The sequence below is a fragment of the Tachypleus tridentatus genome, chromosome 4 (genome assembly GCF_004210375.1).
Source record: "Tachypleus tridentatus isolate NWPU-2018 chromosome 4, ASM421037v1, whole genome shotgun sequence".
NCBI lineage: Eukaryota > Metazoa > Arthropoda > Merostomata > Xiphosura > Limulidae > Tachypleus > Tachypleus tridentatus.
The window spans coordinates 49,984,515-49,999,311 of NC_134828.1; the positions used below are offsets into that span (position 1 = coordinate 49,984,515).

General features: G+C 36.1%; 1 protein-coding gene across 7 annotated transcripts in view; it reads right to left on the bottom strand.

The window, feature by feature from the left end:
- Positions 1-13,754: 13,754 nt before the first annotated feature.
- The window catches only part of LOC143249100 (N6-Methyl-AMP deaminase-like), a 42,127-nt gene continuing 41,084 nt past the window's right edge, over positions 13,755-14,797 (bottom strand). For all 7 annotated transcript variants that reach the window (XR_013027526.1, XM_076498371.1, XM_076498364.1 and 4 more), the window contains one exon: positions 13,755-14,794. Coding sequence is in view for 6 of the 7 variants with exons in the window: in XM_076498371.1 (XP_076354486.1) it covers positions 14,600-14,794 (195 nt within the window). In the remaining variant the exon portion in view is untranslated. The remainder of the gene's footprint in view (positions 14,795-14,797) is intronic.

Genomic DNA, 14,797 nt, shown 5'->3' on the forward strand with positions numbered 1-14,797 from the left:
TCCTGAGCATTGTTTGAGAACACATACAACCACAGGTATTTGCAATATATCTGCAGTGAGTTTGACATTTCCCTTCACACTGACTGATAGATAAAGGGTTCTAAACAAGAGCTTGGGCTTGTCTACTTCTACGTGAGCTATATGGCACTGGTGACGCGAAACACAATAACCAAGTGCATATCATTCACAAAGAAAAAACACAAATGAGATCCTACACCTTTACTACATTGTATAAGATCTTGTGACTGACTAGATAACATTCATCTTTGATAATTCATGGGATTTACCCACCCAAGCACTGAGCAACTGAACGAGTTCTTGTATTCCACGCTTAAATACATATATGCATTCTTGGAACAGATACCGCATTTGATGCACAGATGTAGTTCGTGGCAAACAAGGCAGGTACTTTCATATGCACAAACGGCTCGTTTGGGTTGAGAAAATATTTTACATAGAAGAGCGAACAACGTTTCGACCTTCTTCGGTCATCGTCAGGTTCACAAAGAAAGAGGTAACTGACCGGAAGCTGACCACATGTTTGAAAGGGGTTGTGTAACTGAGTGTCGGAATAAGGAGGGCGGTATTAGATGTTTGAATATATAATTTTATTTATTTTATTATATTAATATAGGTATAAAGGCGTTCCTTTATATTGGTTTAATTTGGGTTTAAGTTGTTGTATAAGTAAGGCTTCTTTAATTTTGCGTTTGTTTATGTTTGTTTCTTTATTTAGTATTTGAGTGTTTTCTATGGTTATGTTGTGTTTATTTGACTTGCAGTGTTCGAAAACGTGTGAAGGTGACTTTTTATGTTCTTTGAATCTGGTTTCCATTTTTCTACTCTTTTCTCCAATATAGAAGTCGTGGCAGTTATCACATTGTATTTTATAAATAATGTTGGTGTGGTGTTTGTCAGTGTATTTTTTACATAGTATAGACCTTAGTTTTGTGCCTGGTTTTTGAATAAATTTGGTATTAACTGGAATGTCATATTTTGTTACTAATTTTTGCCAAATGTTGGTTATTTGTTTGCTGATGTCAGGAATATATGGTATACAGCAGTATATGGTTTCGTGATTTTTTGATTCGTGAGATATATTTACTTTAGTTGGTTGATTTTGCTTTCTGTCTAGGTGTGTGCGTATAATGTTTTCTACGGTTTGTGGAGGAAACTTATTGATGTTGATGAAGTATTGTTTTATTTTGTCTAATTCATTGTTGATTTTATCTGGTGAGCATAGTTTTATGGCTGTGTTTATTTGGTTTCTTAGTATGTTGAGTTTTTCTTTTGTTTCATGTGCTGAGTCCCAAGGAATGTATAGTCCAGTATGGGTGATTTTTCGGTGGATTTCTGTTTTGAATTGTGTGTCAGTTCTTGTAATTTTGAGGTTAAGAAATGATATTTGATTGCTTTCTTCCTGTTCACATGTGAAGTTAATGTTGGGATGTACAGAGTTAATGTGATTGAAAAAATTAAGTATGTGTTCTGTAGATGTGAATCCCGCAACCGTGTCATCTACATATCTGTACCAGTATAGTGGTGGATGTAATGCTGTGTTAATTGCTTGTGTTTCAACTTGTGTCATAAAAATATTGGCTAGAACTGGTGATACTGGGTTGCCCATGCTTAGGCCATTTGTTTGTATATAGTTTTGGTTGTTGAACATGAAGTTTGTCTTTATCGTGGTGAATTCTATGAGGGTTGCTAACTGGTTACTGGGAATTTCTATAGTTGGGTTAGGGTCTCGGATATAGAGTTCTAAGGCTATCTTGCAGGCTTCAGTGGTTGGAACTTCTGTAAAGAGGGATATAACATTGAAACTGGCCATTAAGGCTTTATGATTAAGTTGATTTAGATTAGACTTGAGATTAAAAGAGTCTTTGATGAATGAGCTGGCTGATGTTACATATTTGGAGAATGCCCATGTTATGTATTTACCAAGATTGTAATTAAACGATTATTGGTCGTAATGGACAATCTGGTTTATGAGGTTTGGGGATGCCGTATATTTGCGGTGTGCGTGAGTCAGTTTTACGTAGGTAGGAATAAAGTGTTTGTGAAATTGTGTTGGCGTTTTTCATTTGTAGTAGTAATTTGTTCAGTTGCGTCTCCTGTGTCTTTGTTGGATTTGTGTGTATTGGTTTAAATTTGTTCGTGTCTGATAGGATGTTATTCATTTTTTGGATGTATTCATTCGTGTTCATTATGACTATAGCGTTACCTTTATCTGCTTTTAGAATTTTTATGTTTTTGTCTTGTTTTAGGTTTTTAATGGAATTAATGTCTCTTTTTGTAAGGTTGTTTTTTAGTTTTCTGTTTTGTGAAATTATGTTGATGGTCCCCGAGTCAGAGGATATTTGTTGGCAGTGTAACTCCATTTTTGCAAGTGGAGATGCGCCTCACTGCAGAAACTCCTTGAGTGGAGAAACCAGTGAGCATCTCTGACAGTGCTGTGGCTTATCTTACAATAGTCAATCTCAGGCAGCCACATAAAGCAATTCACCGCCCCACTGACCAGAGCTCACAGATTTTCTGTGAGCTAGTCAGCTGTCTTGGCCAAGAAGTTGAGGGGACGAGTTTTTCCAATGATGCTGTGTAGCGTGTCTACAGCTCTCCTGGCAAGTTTTGTCAATTCTCGGCAGAGAGACTGCAGATGTTATCCTCCCCCACTTCTTCACGCCACAACTGTCTGGCGGTTTAGGCGGAGGTGTAGGGGTAGTCTTACCCTTGCCAGTCAATTCAAACATAATAGTTGATACGATAATCCCCAGTGCAGTAGGATGCTTGTGAATGTGATCCCTACTCTCTGAACAGAGTACAAAGGTGTTCGGTAAGTGTAGTGTACACATTAAACAGACTCAACAAACTGATAACAGACTCAAATGTGCTACCAAATATAAAAATTTTAGCATAGACCACGCATCTGCCCAGTTATAAACTCGTGACTGTAATATCCATTAGTCTCTAAAAATGACGTGTGTTACACATGCTGCATGACACGATTAAAAACTAATTCAGGATTTTTTTTCTAAAATAATCCCAAGTCTGCTCTAGTCATCCGACTCAAAGTGCTAATATTTGAATAACAGATCTAAAGTGTTGAGCAAAAGGGAAACTTCCAACATATTAAAGCATTAAAATGTTATTGATATGGGAAACACATTAACATCAGTTCAGTGATTACCCATTTAAAATAAACATATAATATAGGCATTCGTTTTTTTTCTTTTTAACAATTACTACTGGAGAGGTCTAAGCACTTTTCAATTTTTATGATCTTGCATTTTATTATAGACTGTATTGAACTCAGTATTGGTTACCTCCTTGGTGCTCCAGGAGAGCTGACATGGAAGTTGCTTGATTGAATATTCATTGCTTGTATCTAAGTAGTTGAATAACTTTTGTCTGACCAAATCAGCCATTTGATCCCACATTGTATTAGTACATGCAATCAACAAGTCACAAAGTTGCTTCTAATGCATTGTATCAGTTACTTGCATAGTTCTCAGCCAATGACCTCAGATGTGTTGGTAGCTGTATACATATTTTCAGATGAGATATGATGGGCACAACTTTAAGGTAGCCACTAGCCTTGATTACTTCTACTTTGTTTACCACATTGACGCACATTACAGCAAAACGTTGGATTGCTGATCGCCAGTAATTACAAAATAATATTGCACCATCATCCGTCCTTTGATAGGTAACCACTCGAGATAATTAATTTGCTAGACTTTGTTAATAGCAAACCACGGAATACCACTTATGTATTTAGTGGTATTATTATTCTCTCAGTGACATACACTCAAACAGTTTACAGTTTTTGAGTCAAATGTAATTCCTGTGGAACATTAATTCACTGTGTGCACAGACAAAAACTGAGTGATTATTTTTGTAGTACAAGAATCCTAGTGCCATAACTTAGGTTGAAGATGACTACCTTTGTTCTGTGAGCAACATCCAATAGACAGTTGAAGAACTGCCTCTTCAAATTATGTTTATTCTACCTATTTGTGAGAGTAGTGTATCCCTTGCGGGGCCTAGTATACTATGAGAACTGACCGCTTCTTTTTTAACCAAAAATTCAGTCTCTCGCCCTTATATTGTTACAAGTACATACCACCGAGCTCTACTCAGCCGCAAGAGAACTGTCATTGCCCATGGTTATCCTTGAAGTTTCACTTGGTATGTCTTTGGGAGATACAGCAATAAAGTTGCACCTTATGTATGACTGTAGAAAACAATGTTCTATAATTGTAGGTCAGATGATGCCTTGAAGTTAAAATCTCCCTTAAGTTTAAACGTGAATGATCAACAACATAGGTAGTACCAGTTAGTTAAGTTGATAAGTCTAATTGTACCATTCATCTGTGTAACATAACATTTCGGCAGCGTGGAATATAATTTCAGTCAGAAAAGTTGGAAAAGAAGGTAGTTTATGATCCAGCAAAATCAAACATCCAGCATCCATAAGCAACTACACAATATGTTTGTGTTTGTAAATAATAAAGATTGTTCATTAAATATGTGTACAATTTTTTATAGTCTCTTTATTTCCTTCTCACATATTCAGTTATTTAGAAAATTAGAAACAGCTTTGTGATAAATGACATGTTATAATATTTCATGAAACTATCTTGCTGCTTTAAAGGAAATCAGTTTTATCTGAAAATACAACACCATCTGGTAACGACGCAGCACAAGAAAAGGCTCATTAAGTTATGAAATTTCATAAAAACAAATACCCGGGTTCTCTGAAAGGGGAACAAGGATGTAAGCAGTAGATAGAGACCCGGACTGAATAAGAGCCCGTGTGTATTGACAAGGCTTTAGCACACATGGAGGAAATAAAACATATCAGGCTAAAAAAAGTATCTTACTAACAAACAATGCAGTTCTTTAAAACATCAAAAACCAGAGATTATGAAGAGTCAAGAAGTAAACCACAATACTCGAATAAACCCTTTTCAAGAAAGAGAAGCACTAGACAAAACTAAGTGGGTGAAAAGCTAGAGCGGCAAAAATGAATGTCATTATCTGAAGCGAAAATGATGATTACTTTGTAACAATTCTACAGGAAAGGTCTACAGATTCTGTCATAAAGAATCTGGAAGGTTTCCACGTGTTTATGGCGTATGGCAGAGAATTATGAAAAAGCAACTTCAAAGTTATGTTGATGAAAAAAGTGAATGTCTAATTATGTTGTTTAATGAGATCAGGAAAATAGTAAGAACAGAAGATATATTCGTGATTTTAGAAAAACATGTAGGTTCAAGAAGTCTTAATAGAAATGAAGTAAAAACACTATAACCCGTGTGCAAGGAGGACCTTCTTCTTCAGGAACAAACTGGGGCAGCAAAGATGTATCTAGGCGATAAAGAGAGAAAAGATGGTGTGAGAAGAAGTTTATTACCGACCTACACAACTTTGTACTACAGCTGTTCCAATAGTACAAATAAGGAGAATTGAAAGCTTGCAGGAAATAGGTTGAACTTCATTTTTATATAGACGTACACTGACCCAGCACGAAGGCAATATCAAGCTTCTTAAGGAAGTAAAGGTGACAGTAATACTGGTTTTCCATTGCAGAACACAATAATTAAGAAGAATTGATAATGGATAAAAGAGTTTACTGCCAGCTAGCTCAAGAAAGCGATAGCCAGAAAGATCAAGAATTTGATCATAAACAGAAATAGCCGGCATTGAAAAGAAAAGTCAAGGAACTCTGACTGATCAGACGTTCAACGAAGTCTGTGGATTGCAAAAATGATTAAATTGCTCAGTTAGAACCATGCTTTGTTCTCTATTTACATTCATAGACAAAGTGCTGAAACTATTACGTTGGTCAAATGGCTTTTTACACAAATAATGCCTGCCTTTGTCACCTATAAAAAGTATTCTTGAGAGAAAGTGTTCAGAAAACTGTGTACTTTTACCATGTTTGAAACTGAATGTTAACTTTATGCGTCTAGTAGGTTAATAGCTTTTAATATTTTATCACAATCTAATAAAATGCTGGACACAACAAGTTACAGTTACAAAGCTGCTGCAAGCTGAGGTAGAGTCTGCGGTTGAGGTTGTCGCCGTTGCAGACTCGTCCCAAAGATGTTCGATGGGGTTTAAATCTGGTGATCTGAAGGGTCAGGGAAGAACGTTGATGTTGTGGTGTCTCAAGAAGACAGTGGTGAGTTGGGCTGTGTGAGGACGGGCGTTGTCATGTTGAAAAACGTCGTTGACGTTCACCATGATGGGTCGCACATGGGGCCTAAGAATCTCGTCGACGTATCGTTGAGCCGTAAGATTCTCTCGAATGTGCAAAAGGTTTGTTCTGGAATTGTAGGCGATGGCAGCCCACATCATGACAATGCCACCACCAAATCTGCCAACTTCCTGCACACAGTTTGCTGCAAAACGTTCACCTCGGCAACGGTAAACACGGGTCCTTCTATCCTGCCTACGAAGCATAAAACGTGAATCATCGCTGAACCAAACATGCCTCCATCGTCGATGAGGCCATACCCGATGTGCCCGAGTCCACTGCAGCCGTGCTTGACGATGTTGCTGGGTGAGGATGACGCCTCTGACTGGACGTCGCGGTCGGATTCCTGCATCTCGTAGACGGTTGCGTACGGTCTGATCGGAAATCCTATGCAGCCCTGGTATGATTGAGGCAGTAGACGTCGCAGTTGTGGTCCTATCCCGAAGGTGACGTAACCGGATGTTGCGATCTTGTGCGGGCGCGGTCACACGAGGTCTGTCAGATCGTGGACGATCACGAGTTGATCCATGTTGTTGGTGACGATTCCATAGTCTTGTGATGGTGCTTGAGTGGACATTCACAGCTCTGGCAACATCTGATCGAGATTCGCCTGCTTCCAAGCGACCAATGGCGTTGTTGCGTTGTGCTTCAGTCAGTCTTGGCGTAACTGTATTGCGTGTCGGTGGCTTAACACTGAGCTATGGAAACCGAGAACCCGTCACTTTTATAGGGATTTTGTACATGCTGAACTTGCAGAACATGCAGATCTCTCAAAGAAATTTATTGGACACGCATGCGTTTTGGCGAAAAATCCGATGTTTTCCTCCGTTTTCAAAGTGCACAACTTTTATTGTCATTTTGGTCTGACAATCAGTGCCTTAAGACGTGTAACATCACATACTCTGAGCTTGTAACGTTATTACATATATTTCTCTTTAAAATAACAAAAATATCCCTTTTGCGTTTCTTGTTTTGAAGAGTATATATCAGGCAATTTATCTAAAGCCACCACTGTTCAGCAGACGCTTACTTGATTATGGCAAATGGTGATAGACTACATATGAGTGAAGAGATAAATCTCAGATTATTTTTAGATGTCACTCACAGAATAAAGGTGTACCTCTTCAGCCTTGATGGAAGCTATTGTCAGTTTGCTTGTGCAACAGGTACTCTGATGTTTCATGAAAGAGCTATTAATTGTTAGCCAGACTGATCAGGAACATTTTACTCTATGAATGTATGTGTTATAAAGAATCATGGTACCTGTGTTCTGTGATTTACCACAAATGAGGTTTTCTGCATTGGTGCTGTACACACAGTTTTAGAACCCATTTATGAAATGCACTAATTACCACCAGGAAATCACTTAACAGGCAATTATCTGTCTGAGAAAGGTTGAATTCTTGATGCTGTACGACAAATTGTGATTTATTACACAGCTTCTCACTGGAATGGTTATTGGCATGGTAAACAAGCTTGAAATATGTCAGGCTAATGGTAACTTGAGTGTTGGATCTTTACCACCATGTCTAGGAGCATATCTGAGGTTACTACCACATAATTGTGCAAACAATGTATAGTGATAGTACAGTAATACAGTACAGTGGTAGCAACTTGGTGGCCCATGAGTTAAATATGCTAATACAATTGTAAGATCAGATGACAGATTAGGACAAATAACTGTAAATTGGCATTGTATTGACATAATGCTATTGAATCAAGCAACTCACATGTCAACTTTTCAGAAACAATATGGATGCATCCAGTGAGTACCAAGATGCAATAGATGTTGAAGAACAGAATCGTACAACTCTAAACAGTACTTATTCATCTCCAATAGTGATTATAAAAAAGAACAAAATATGCTTATGTCCTGTGTTGACTTTTGAACTGGTAAATACCATAACTCGTGTTTATAACGTTCACTTACCATAAGCAGATGAATTTCTAAACATGTTAGTAATTTTCTATTGCTTCAACACTAGATTAGGAGCATGATTACTACTAAGTCAAACTAGATGATGAAAGCATACCTAAGACAGCTTTTAGCATGAGGGATGGCTTTTATTAGTTTTTCATCATCCATTCAGCTTGTAAAACGTTCCCATCCATGTTGATTGCTTAATGTAGCTTATATTGAAAGTTTGGGAATGGGAAAATGGCTGGTCTATTTCTACAATGTCTTGGTGCTCATTTCCACATTTGAGTTTGCATCTGCGAACGTAATAATGCTATCCCAGCAGATGATAAAAAATGCAATCCTGAAAGTGAAGTCAGAAAAATTGGCATTTACATACAAGGAAGTGGAAATTCTTGGTTATATTTTTGGCAGAGTTCGACTCTCGCTGGACCCTGTCAAAAATTTCAACAAAAAATTGACTTCACCTTTTTGCCAAATGAAAATCTTCAGTTTTCTTGGCTATATTCCATTTTACTGAATGTGGCCAACTTTTCTGAGATTGCGGTCCCATTGTCTACTCTCACTAAATTTTTGATGTGCTTTGGATGGAAGAAGAAATGTGAAGCAGGTATTCTAGTTTCCTAAGTTTGGTGTGCTGAGGATTTCACTGTTAACATATCTAAAACAAGAGTGTAACTTCTCACTGAGCATTGATACCAGTGATAATGGAATTAGAGCAGTTATGACAGTTTCAGGATAGAGTAGAAGGCTTAATCATGTATAGCCCTGGAATGCAGATAATATACAATGAAGAAAGAACTGCTTGCAGTTATGGTATTTGTAAAATACTATAAATGTTTATTGTGTGTTAGGGAGCTCACAATCTAGATGGACCATACTATACTGAAATAATTAACAAACTTTAAAATTCCAGCGGAAATGATAGCATGAATTTATAATATCATATTGTTTGGGCATGAAACATATATATCATTGATGGATTGTTTTTGCATGATAAGATCCTGTCTGTTTATAAAATGTTATAACCATGTACACCATTTTGGAGTTAAAAGCTTTCCTAATATAACAACATCAAGGCAATTAGGAAAAGTTTCTACCAGTGAATGGATGCAACAATTAATGCTTCAGGATATTTGGGAAGACTTGGACCTCTCATATGTGTACTCCTTGCCATGCAAAAGCTCAGTCTCATCCAGAACAAATGAATGTAACAATACTCATGCAATGTAGGTCTGTAGTCAGTTCTGACTGCAGGAAGATGCATTGTCACAAAATTGTCAACAAACAATCTGTGATTTTCAGTTTGTGGTACAGCTAACTGTTCCCAGAGTTCCAACTGGAGAACGTTGGGTTGCTACCCACATTTACACTAACGTTATATTGGTTGCATTTGAGCCAAGTTTTGTTTGTTTGTTTGTTTTGAATTTCGCGCAAAACTAAATGAGGGCTATCTGCACTAGCCATCCCTAATTTAACAGTAAGACTACAGGGAAAACAGCTAGTCATCACCACCCACCGCCAACTCTTGGACTACTCTTTTTCCAACAACTAGTGGGATTGTCCATCACGTTATAATACCCACATGGCTGAAAGAGCGAGCATGTTTGTTGTGACGGGGATTCGAACCCGCTCCTCTCAGATTACGAGTCGAGCGCCCAAACCACCCGATCATGCTGAGCCTGCATTTGATTCAAGGCATTCAATCATTCAATCCTGGTGGAAGCAGTGTACAGTTTGTGCCACCCAGAGAAAGAGCCAGTTGAAACAGGTTCGATTACAGCAGAGAACTTTTGATCTCATATGCAGAGGATAACCATAGGTATATTGATCCATTCCCATTGGTATTATTCTTTGTTACTAACTACATTTATTGATTCATACATTGACACTCACAGCTGATGTATTGATAGAACACTGAATAATCCATTTCAAAGTACTGGAAAAGATTAACACTTGTAAGAAATATAATTTCAACAAAATATGATTCTATGAATGTTGTAGAGTGTTAGGTGTAATGAAGATGCACACTTTACTATATCCTTCCTAGTCTGATGATTTGGCAAAACTTGTTGTAAAGATTACCAAGCATAGGCTTGGCAATTTTATTCATCTACGTGATATACTCGTATTCTGATAATGTACTGAAGTATTTTTGGGCAGGCACTTCAAATTCTTCAAGTATTAAATAAATATGTGCAATGGTCTGGTGGGTTAAGGCGTTCGACTCGTAAGTCGAAGGTCGCGGGTTCGAATCCCCGTCACACCAAACATGCTCGCCCCTTTCAACCGTGGGGGCGTTATAATGTTACGGTCAATCCCACTATTCGTCAGTAAAAGAGTAGCCCAAAAGTTGGCGGTGGGTAGTGATGACTAGCTGCCTTCCCTCTAGTCTTACTAAATTAAGGACGACTAGCGCAGATAGCCCTCGAATAGCTTTGCGCGAAATTCCAAAACAAGGAAGAAGTGCATGAAGGAGAAGTGTAATTCTTATTCACAAAAGTATAAAAAAAGGTTATATAACGACGACTACCCAGGAAGTGAAATTTGTTGAGAACCTTTCTGTTTATATGTTTATATTAACTACAAACTAACGTTATCGAGGTCAAGGAAGAGTTATGAAAGCTCATTAACAAGACAGAACTGTGAATGTTCCCCGACAACTTGGATACGCCACAGTATGAGCGAAAGTTATGGAAGATTTGTGATTTTCATGAACAAAACTGCCAGAACAGGAAGGGGGTCGGCGCTTTGAAGTAATATCAGTAACAATATGTGCGTATGAATACAAGAGAAGAGGCTGCCAATTTGCCAACTCTATCTGCAACCAATGAATAAGCAGTTTTGGTTTTGTTGTTGAGTGTTGCACAACGAATGAGAAACAATAACCAATTAAGTGTCAGAACTACTTGCGGATAGTTGTGTATGCAATTTTGAAGATCATAAGAATACTAAGAAGAGTTTGAATAAAATCTCTTGTATCGAGCGGAAAAGTTAGTTCTCCCAACTCAAAAGAAATTTCTCTGTATTCTACGTCGGTTCTGCCTCTGAGCATGTTGAAGTTGAAGGATAACCATGACCATGATGAACTCTTAAATGTTTATCGCCTAAACTCTTTGTAACTAACTATTGTTCATATCTCTAACAACGGTAATCATAGTAAAATACAGCTGAGTTGACGTATAGGAAGTATTTGCTTTAAGAAGTGTTTGCTGATTAAATTAGAAGAGTTTTATTAGTTTAAATAAAATATACAATATTGGTTGTAAACCTACGATACTTGAAAAGCTTATTAAAACTGTTGGTTTTTTTGGAATCTTAGTCTCAGTAGGATTTTTTACTTTAACTGTAAACCCTCGAGTTAGTACTTGTGTGCTCCACTCGTCCACTGCATTTCTCAATTAAATTAAATAACAGTGTAACTTGAAGTGTCAGTCGAAACTCCAATGGCTAAACTGAACCAACTGGTCTGCCTCTCTTACGGTACGTATCAGCTAAACAGAGAATTACAAATTATTTACCAAACAATTTACGATTAGGCATTAAATCCTGTTCCTTGTCAACATGGCATATGGTCTATCCCCTAGAGTGGACGTTTTACAGTGTCCACAAAAATATGTCCACAAGTTTGCATGTCAACAGCTAGGAAGTGTTAACAAAAGTCGGAAATACTACAGTATGAGGAAGTAACGTATTTAATAGTGTTTAGACTGGGTATGGTAACATAGAAGCATCTTAATTCTGGCTGGACAGGTCCATATCTCATACTCTGGAAAAATGAACCAATAACATGAATTACAGTGAGCACTATTTTTGCAGAACCATGTGGCACATATTAATAAGCTACAAATAGCGTTATAAACAAACCTCTCCTGCACTGGTTTCAACAGAAATAGATGTCAAAATCGACGAGTAAATGAAATGCGAGGATGATTTTTTATTTCACAGTAATGACGATGCAAGCGAGAAAATGTTAAGAGTTAGATGTGAGAAACAGCTCCAATAATCGGCTGAACCATTCATTACCGTTGGCTTACTGATTGATATAGCTTTAACTAACAGCTGATTATTTCATAAGCTAAAATAGCTGAAGCTAGGGGATGAAATGCCTAGTATAAACTGAAAATTGTAGCTGAAGGTTTGAAAACTTGGTTAAAAGAACTATGTGATTTATGTATGCAATTAGAATGGTTATTAGACTGAGTCATCAACGCCTGCTCTGCTATGGCTCTCTGAATCCTGCTTTTTCAGCTTATGAACAGAACTTCATTTATAGATATCTCTTGGATATTGGGTAATAGTTGCTAAACTGTCATGCAGTTACAATAGTTATGTAATTAAAAAATAAATGACTGAAAGGAAAAAGTATTACTTACTTTCCACACTACCAAATGATATTTTTAGGGATTCTACCTGATTTATTCAAGTTGCGAGAGCTCTATGCAGCATGCTGACTAGCCCTAACTATATTCTTCGCCAAACAATTAAAAAATGTATGGCTTCACCACACGCAGTGAGGTTTTTTATATCATAGGGCACATTGATATAGTGTACAGTAAAAGATTTGTTTTTTGCACAAAGCTACTCGAGGGCTATCTGTGCTAGCCATCCCTAATTTAGCATTTTTTTATTTTTTAGCATAATATTTTTGACAAAAGATTTTGACTTTCCAGTTTATGGCTTATCCTCCTTAAACAGTAATGTGCCATCTGTTATAACTATCATAGCTTTGCAGTTATTCAGATATTGTAAAATAAGTAATAAATTACAATATTTTGTTGATAATGTTGAAATACTGATACAAAAATTAATAGTTAATGGATTTAATAAAGAAATTTTAGATAAAACTATTAAGCTATTCCATAATAAATACAAAAATGTGCTAAATAAATACAAAGAAATAAAAATCAGAGAAATTTTACTAAAAATTACTAAATTATTTTTAGTTAAAAATAAGGTCATTTAAGAAGGTGCTACTTTATGCGAAGTTACACCTTGAGACCCATATAAAAGCACGAGTCACAGTAAACTTAGTATACTGATATGGTTCAATGTCATGTTAATTATTGCCTTTACCCAACTGGGGGCAAGAATGCTCACTTCAAGAGGTAAGTTTCATCTTACTTACCCCCAAATGGATGGTAGTACCTTATTTTTTATTGTTAGCTTTTTCGTATTCTTATTTTAATTTGGGAGAGCAGTCACCTTCCCACAATTGTCTGCAGGCAATGAAGGGTGATATAGATGTGGAACATTGTGAGCTTGAACACCCACATCTCACTCTCCTAATTTATCATCTAATTGTGTCCATTTCTTATGAGACTAGTGAATTGGAGGTTAAGACTGATAAATGGAGTATCCTCACCACAATGTGGATCCTACTTCTTCAGTCACCTCCAAAATATTGGATACATTTTATAATCCCACATTATAGCTTGTACCCTAGGATCTTTTTTGAAAATGCAGCATATTTTATTTTTTTAATATTAGTGTGTTTTGTTTTGGCGTTTTAAAAACTATGGTTATAATACACACACACACACATACACAGAAATTATTAAAGGCAACACTTCTTCAAACAGCACTGTAAACCACATCAAAATTATATTTTATTAAAATGCTTGCATTTAGAACATGTGAAAATAAAACAAATTGATAAAATTCTAAACTTTTTAGCTGGATGGATAAACAATCAATTCCAAAAATGTAAAAGCTTTTATATAATTTGAAAAAGGAAAAAAAAACCTGCTTCACAGCTCTCATATACATACCTAACATTGTCAATTAATATTAGTTTAGTTTCCTGTAAAAATATAACAAGATGTGCATTCTATATTTCCTTGAAAAAGAGATACACAAATAAGTAACACCTTAAAAAACAATTTGTGATAATGCATCATAAACCAGCTTACACATACACTATGTAAGTGAAATTAATTTATATATGTATAAATATAAATAATTACTTTTTTATAATTAAGTTTATAATAAACTAAGCTTCAGAATGAATAACTATACTGTTAAACATTTTCAAGCTCAATCTTAAAAAAATCAAAGAAAAATTAAGTCACTAAAAACTTTTCAGTTAATTATCAAATTCACTAGACATGCAAACCCTATTTTTAAGAACACTGTGCATAAAAACGATTGTGATGACACACAATTCCTTTGATTTTTAATTATTTTTAGTTAAAAAATTAAAAACCTTAAGACTTAATAAAAAAAAAACAACAAACTGTATTTTATTTACATTACCATATCTTTGTTGTTATACAGAGACTAAGGATTCATTTGAAACAAATGTGTGATTCTATCCTCAAACAGTAGTACTCAAAAAAAAGTATTTCTATATATATGAAAGAATTAATAAAATATTAAATTTCTTAATTAACCACTAATTCATTTTGGGGCATTTTATGTCAGACAAGTAGTAATTCCTTTTTTGTTTGTTTCCATTTTTCTTTAAGCACTGTTTTCACTTCTGAATCAGCAAAACAGTGATCAATAGAAGAATATGAAAGATTCCACACTTGTTCCTGATTCAGGTGGTAATTCTCAGCTGCCTTGAGATACTCATTTGATAATGAAGTTTGAAATACACCCTTATCATCTGTCTG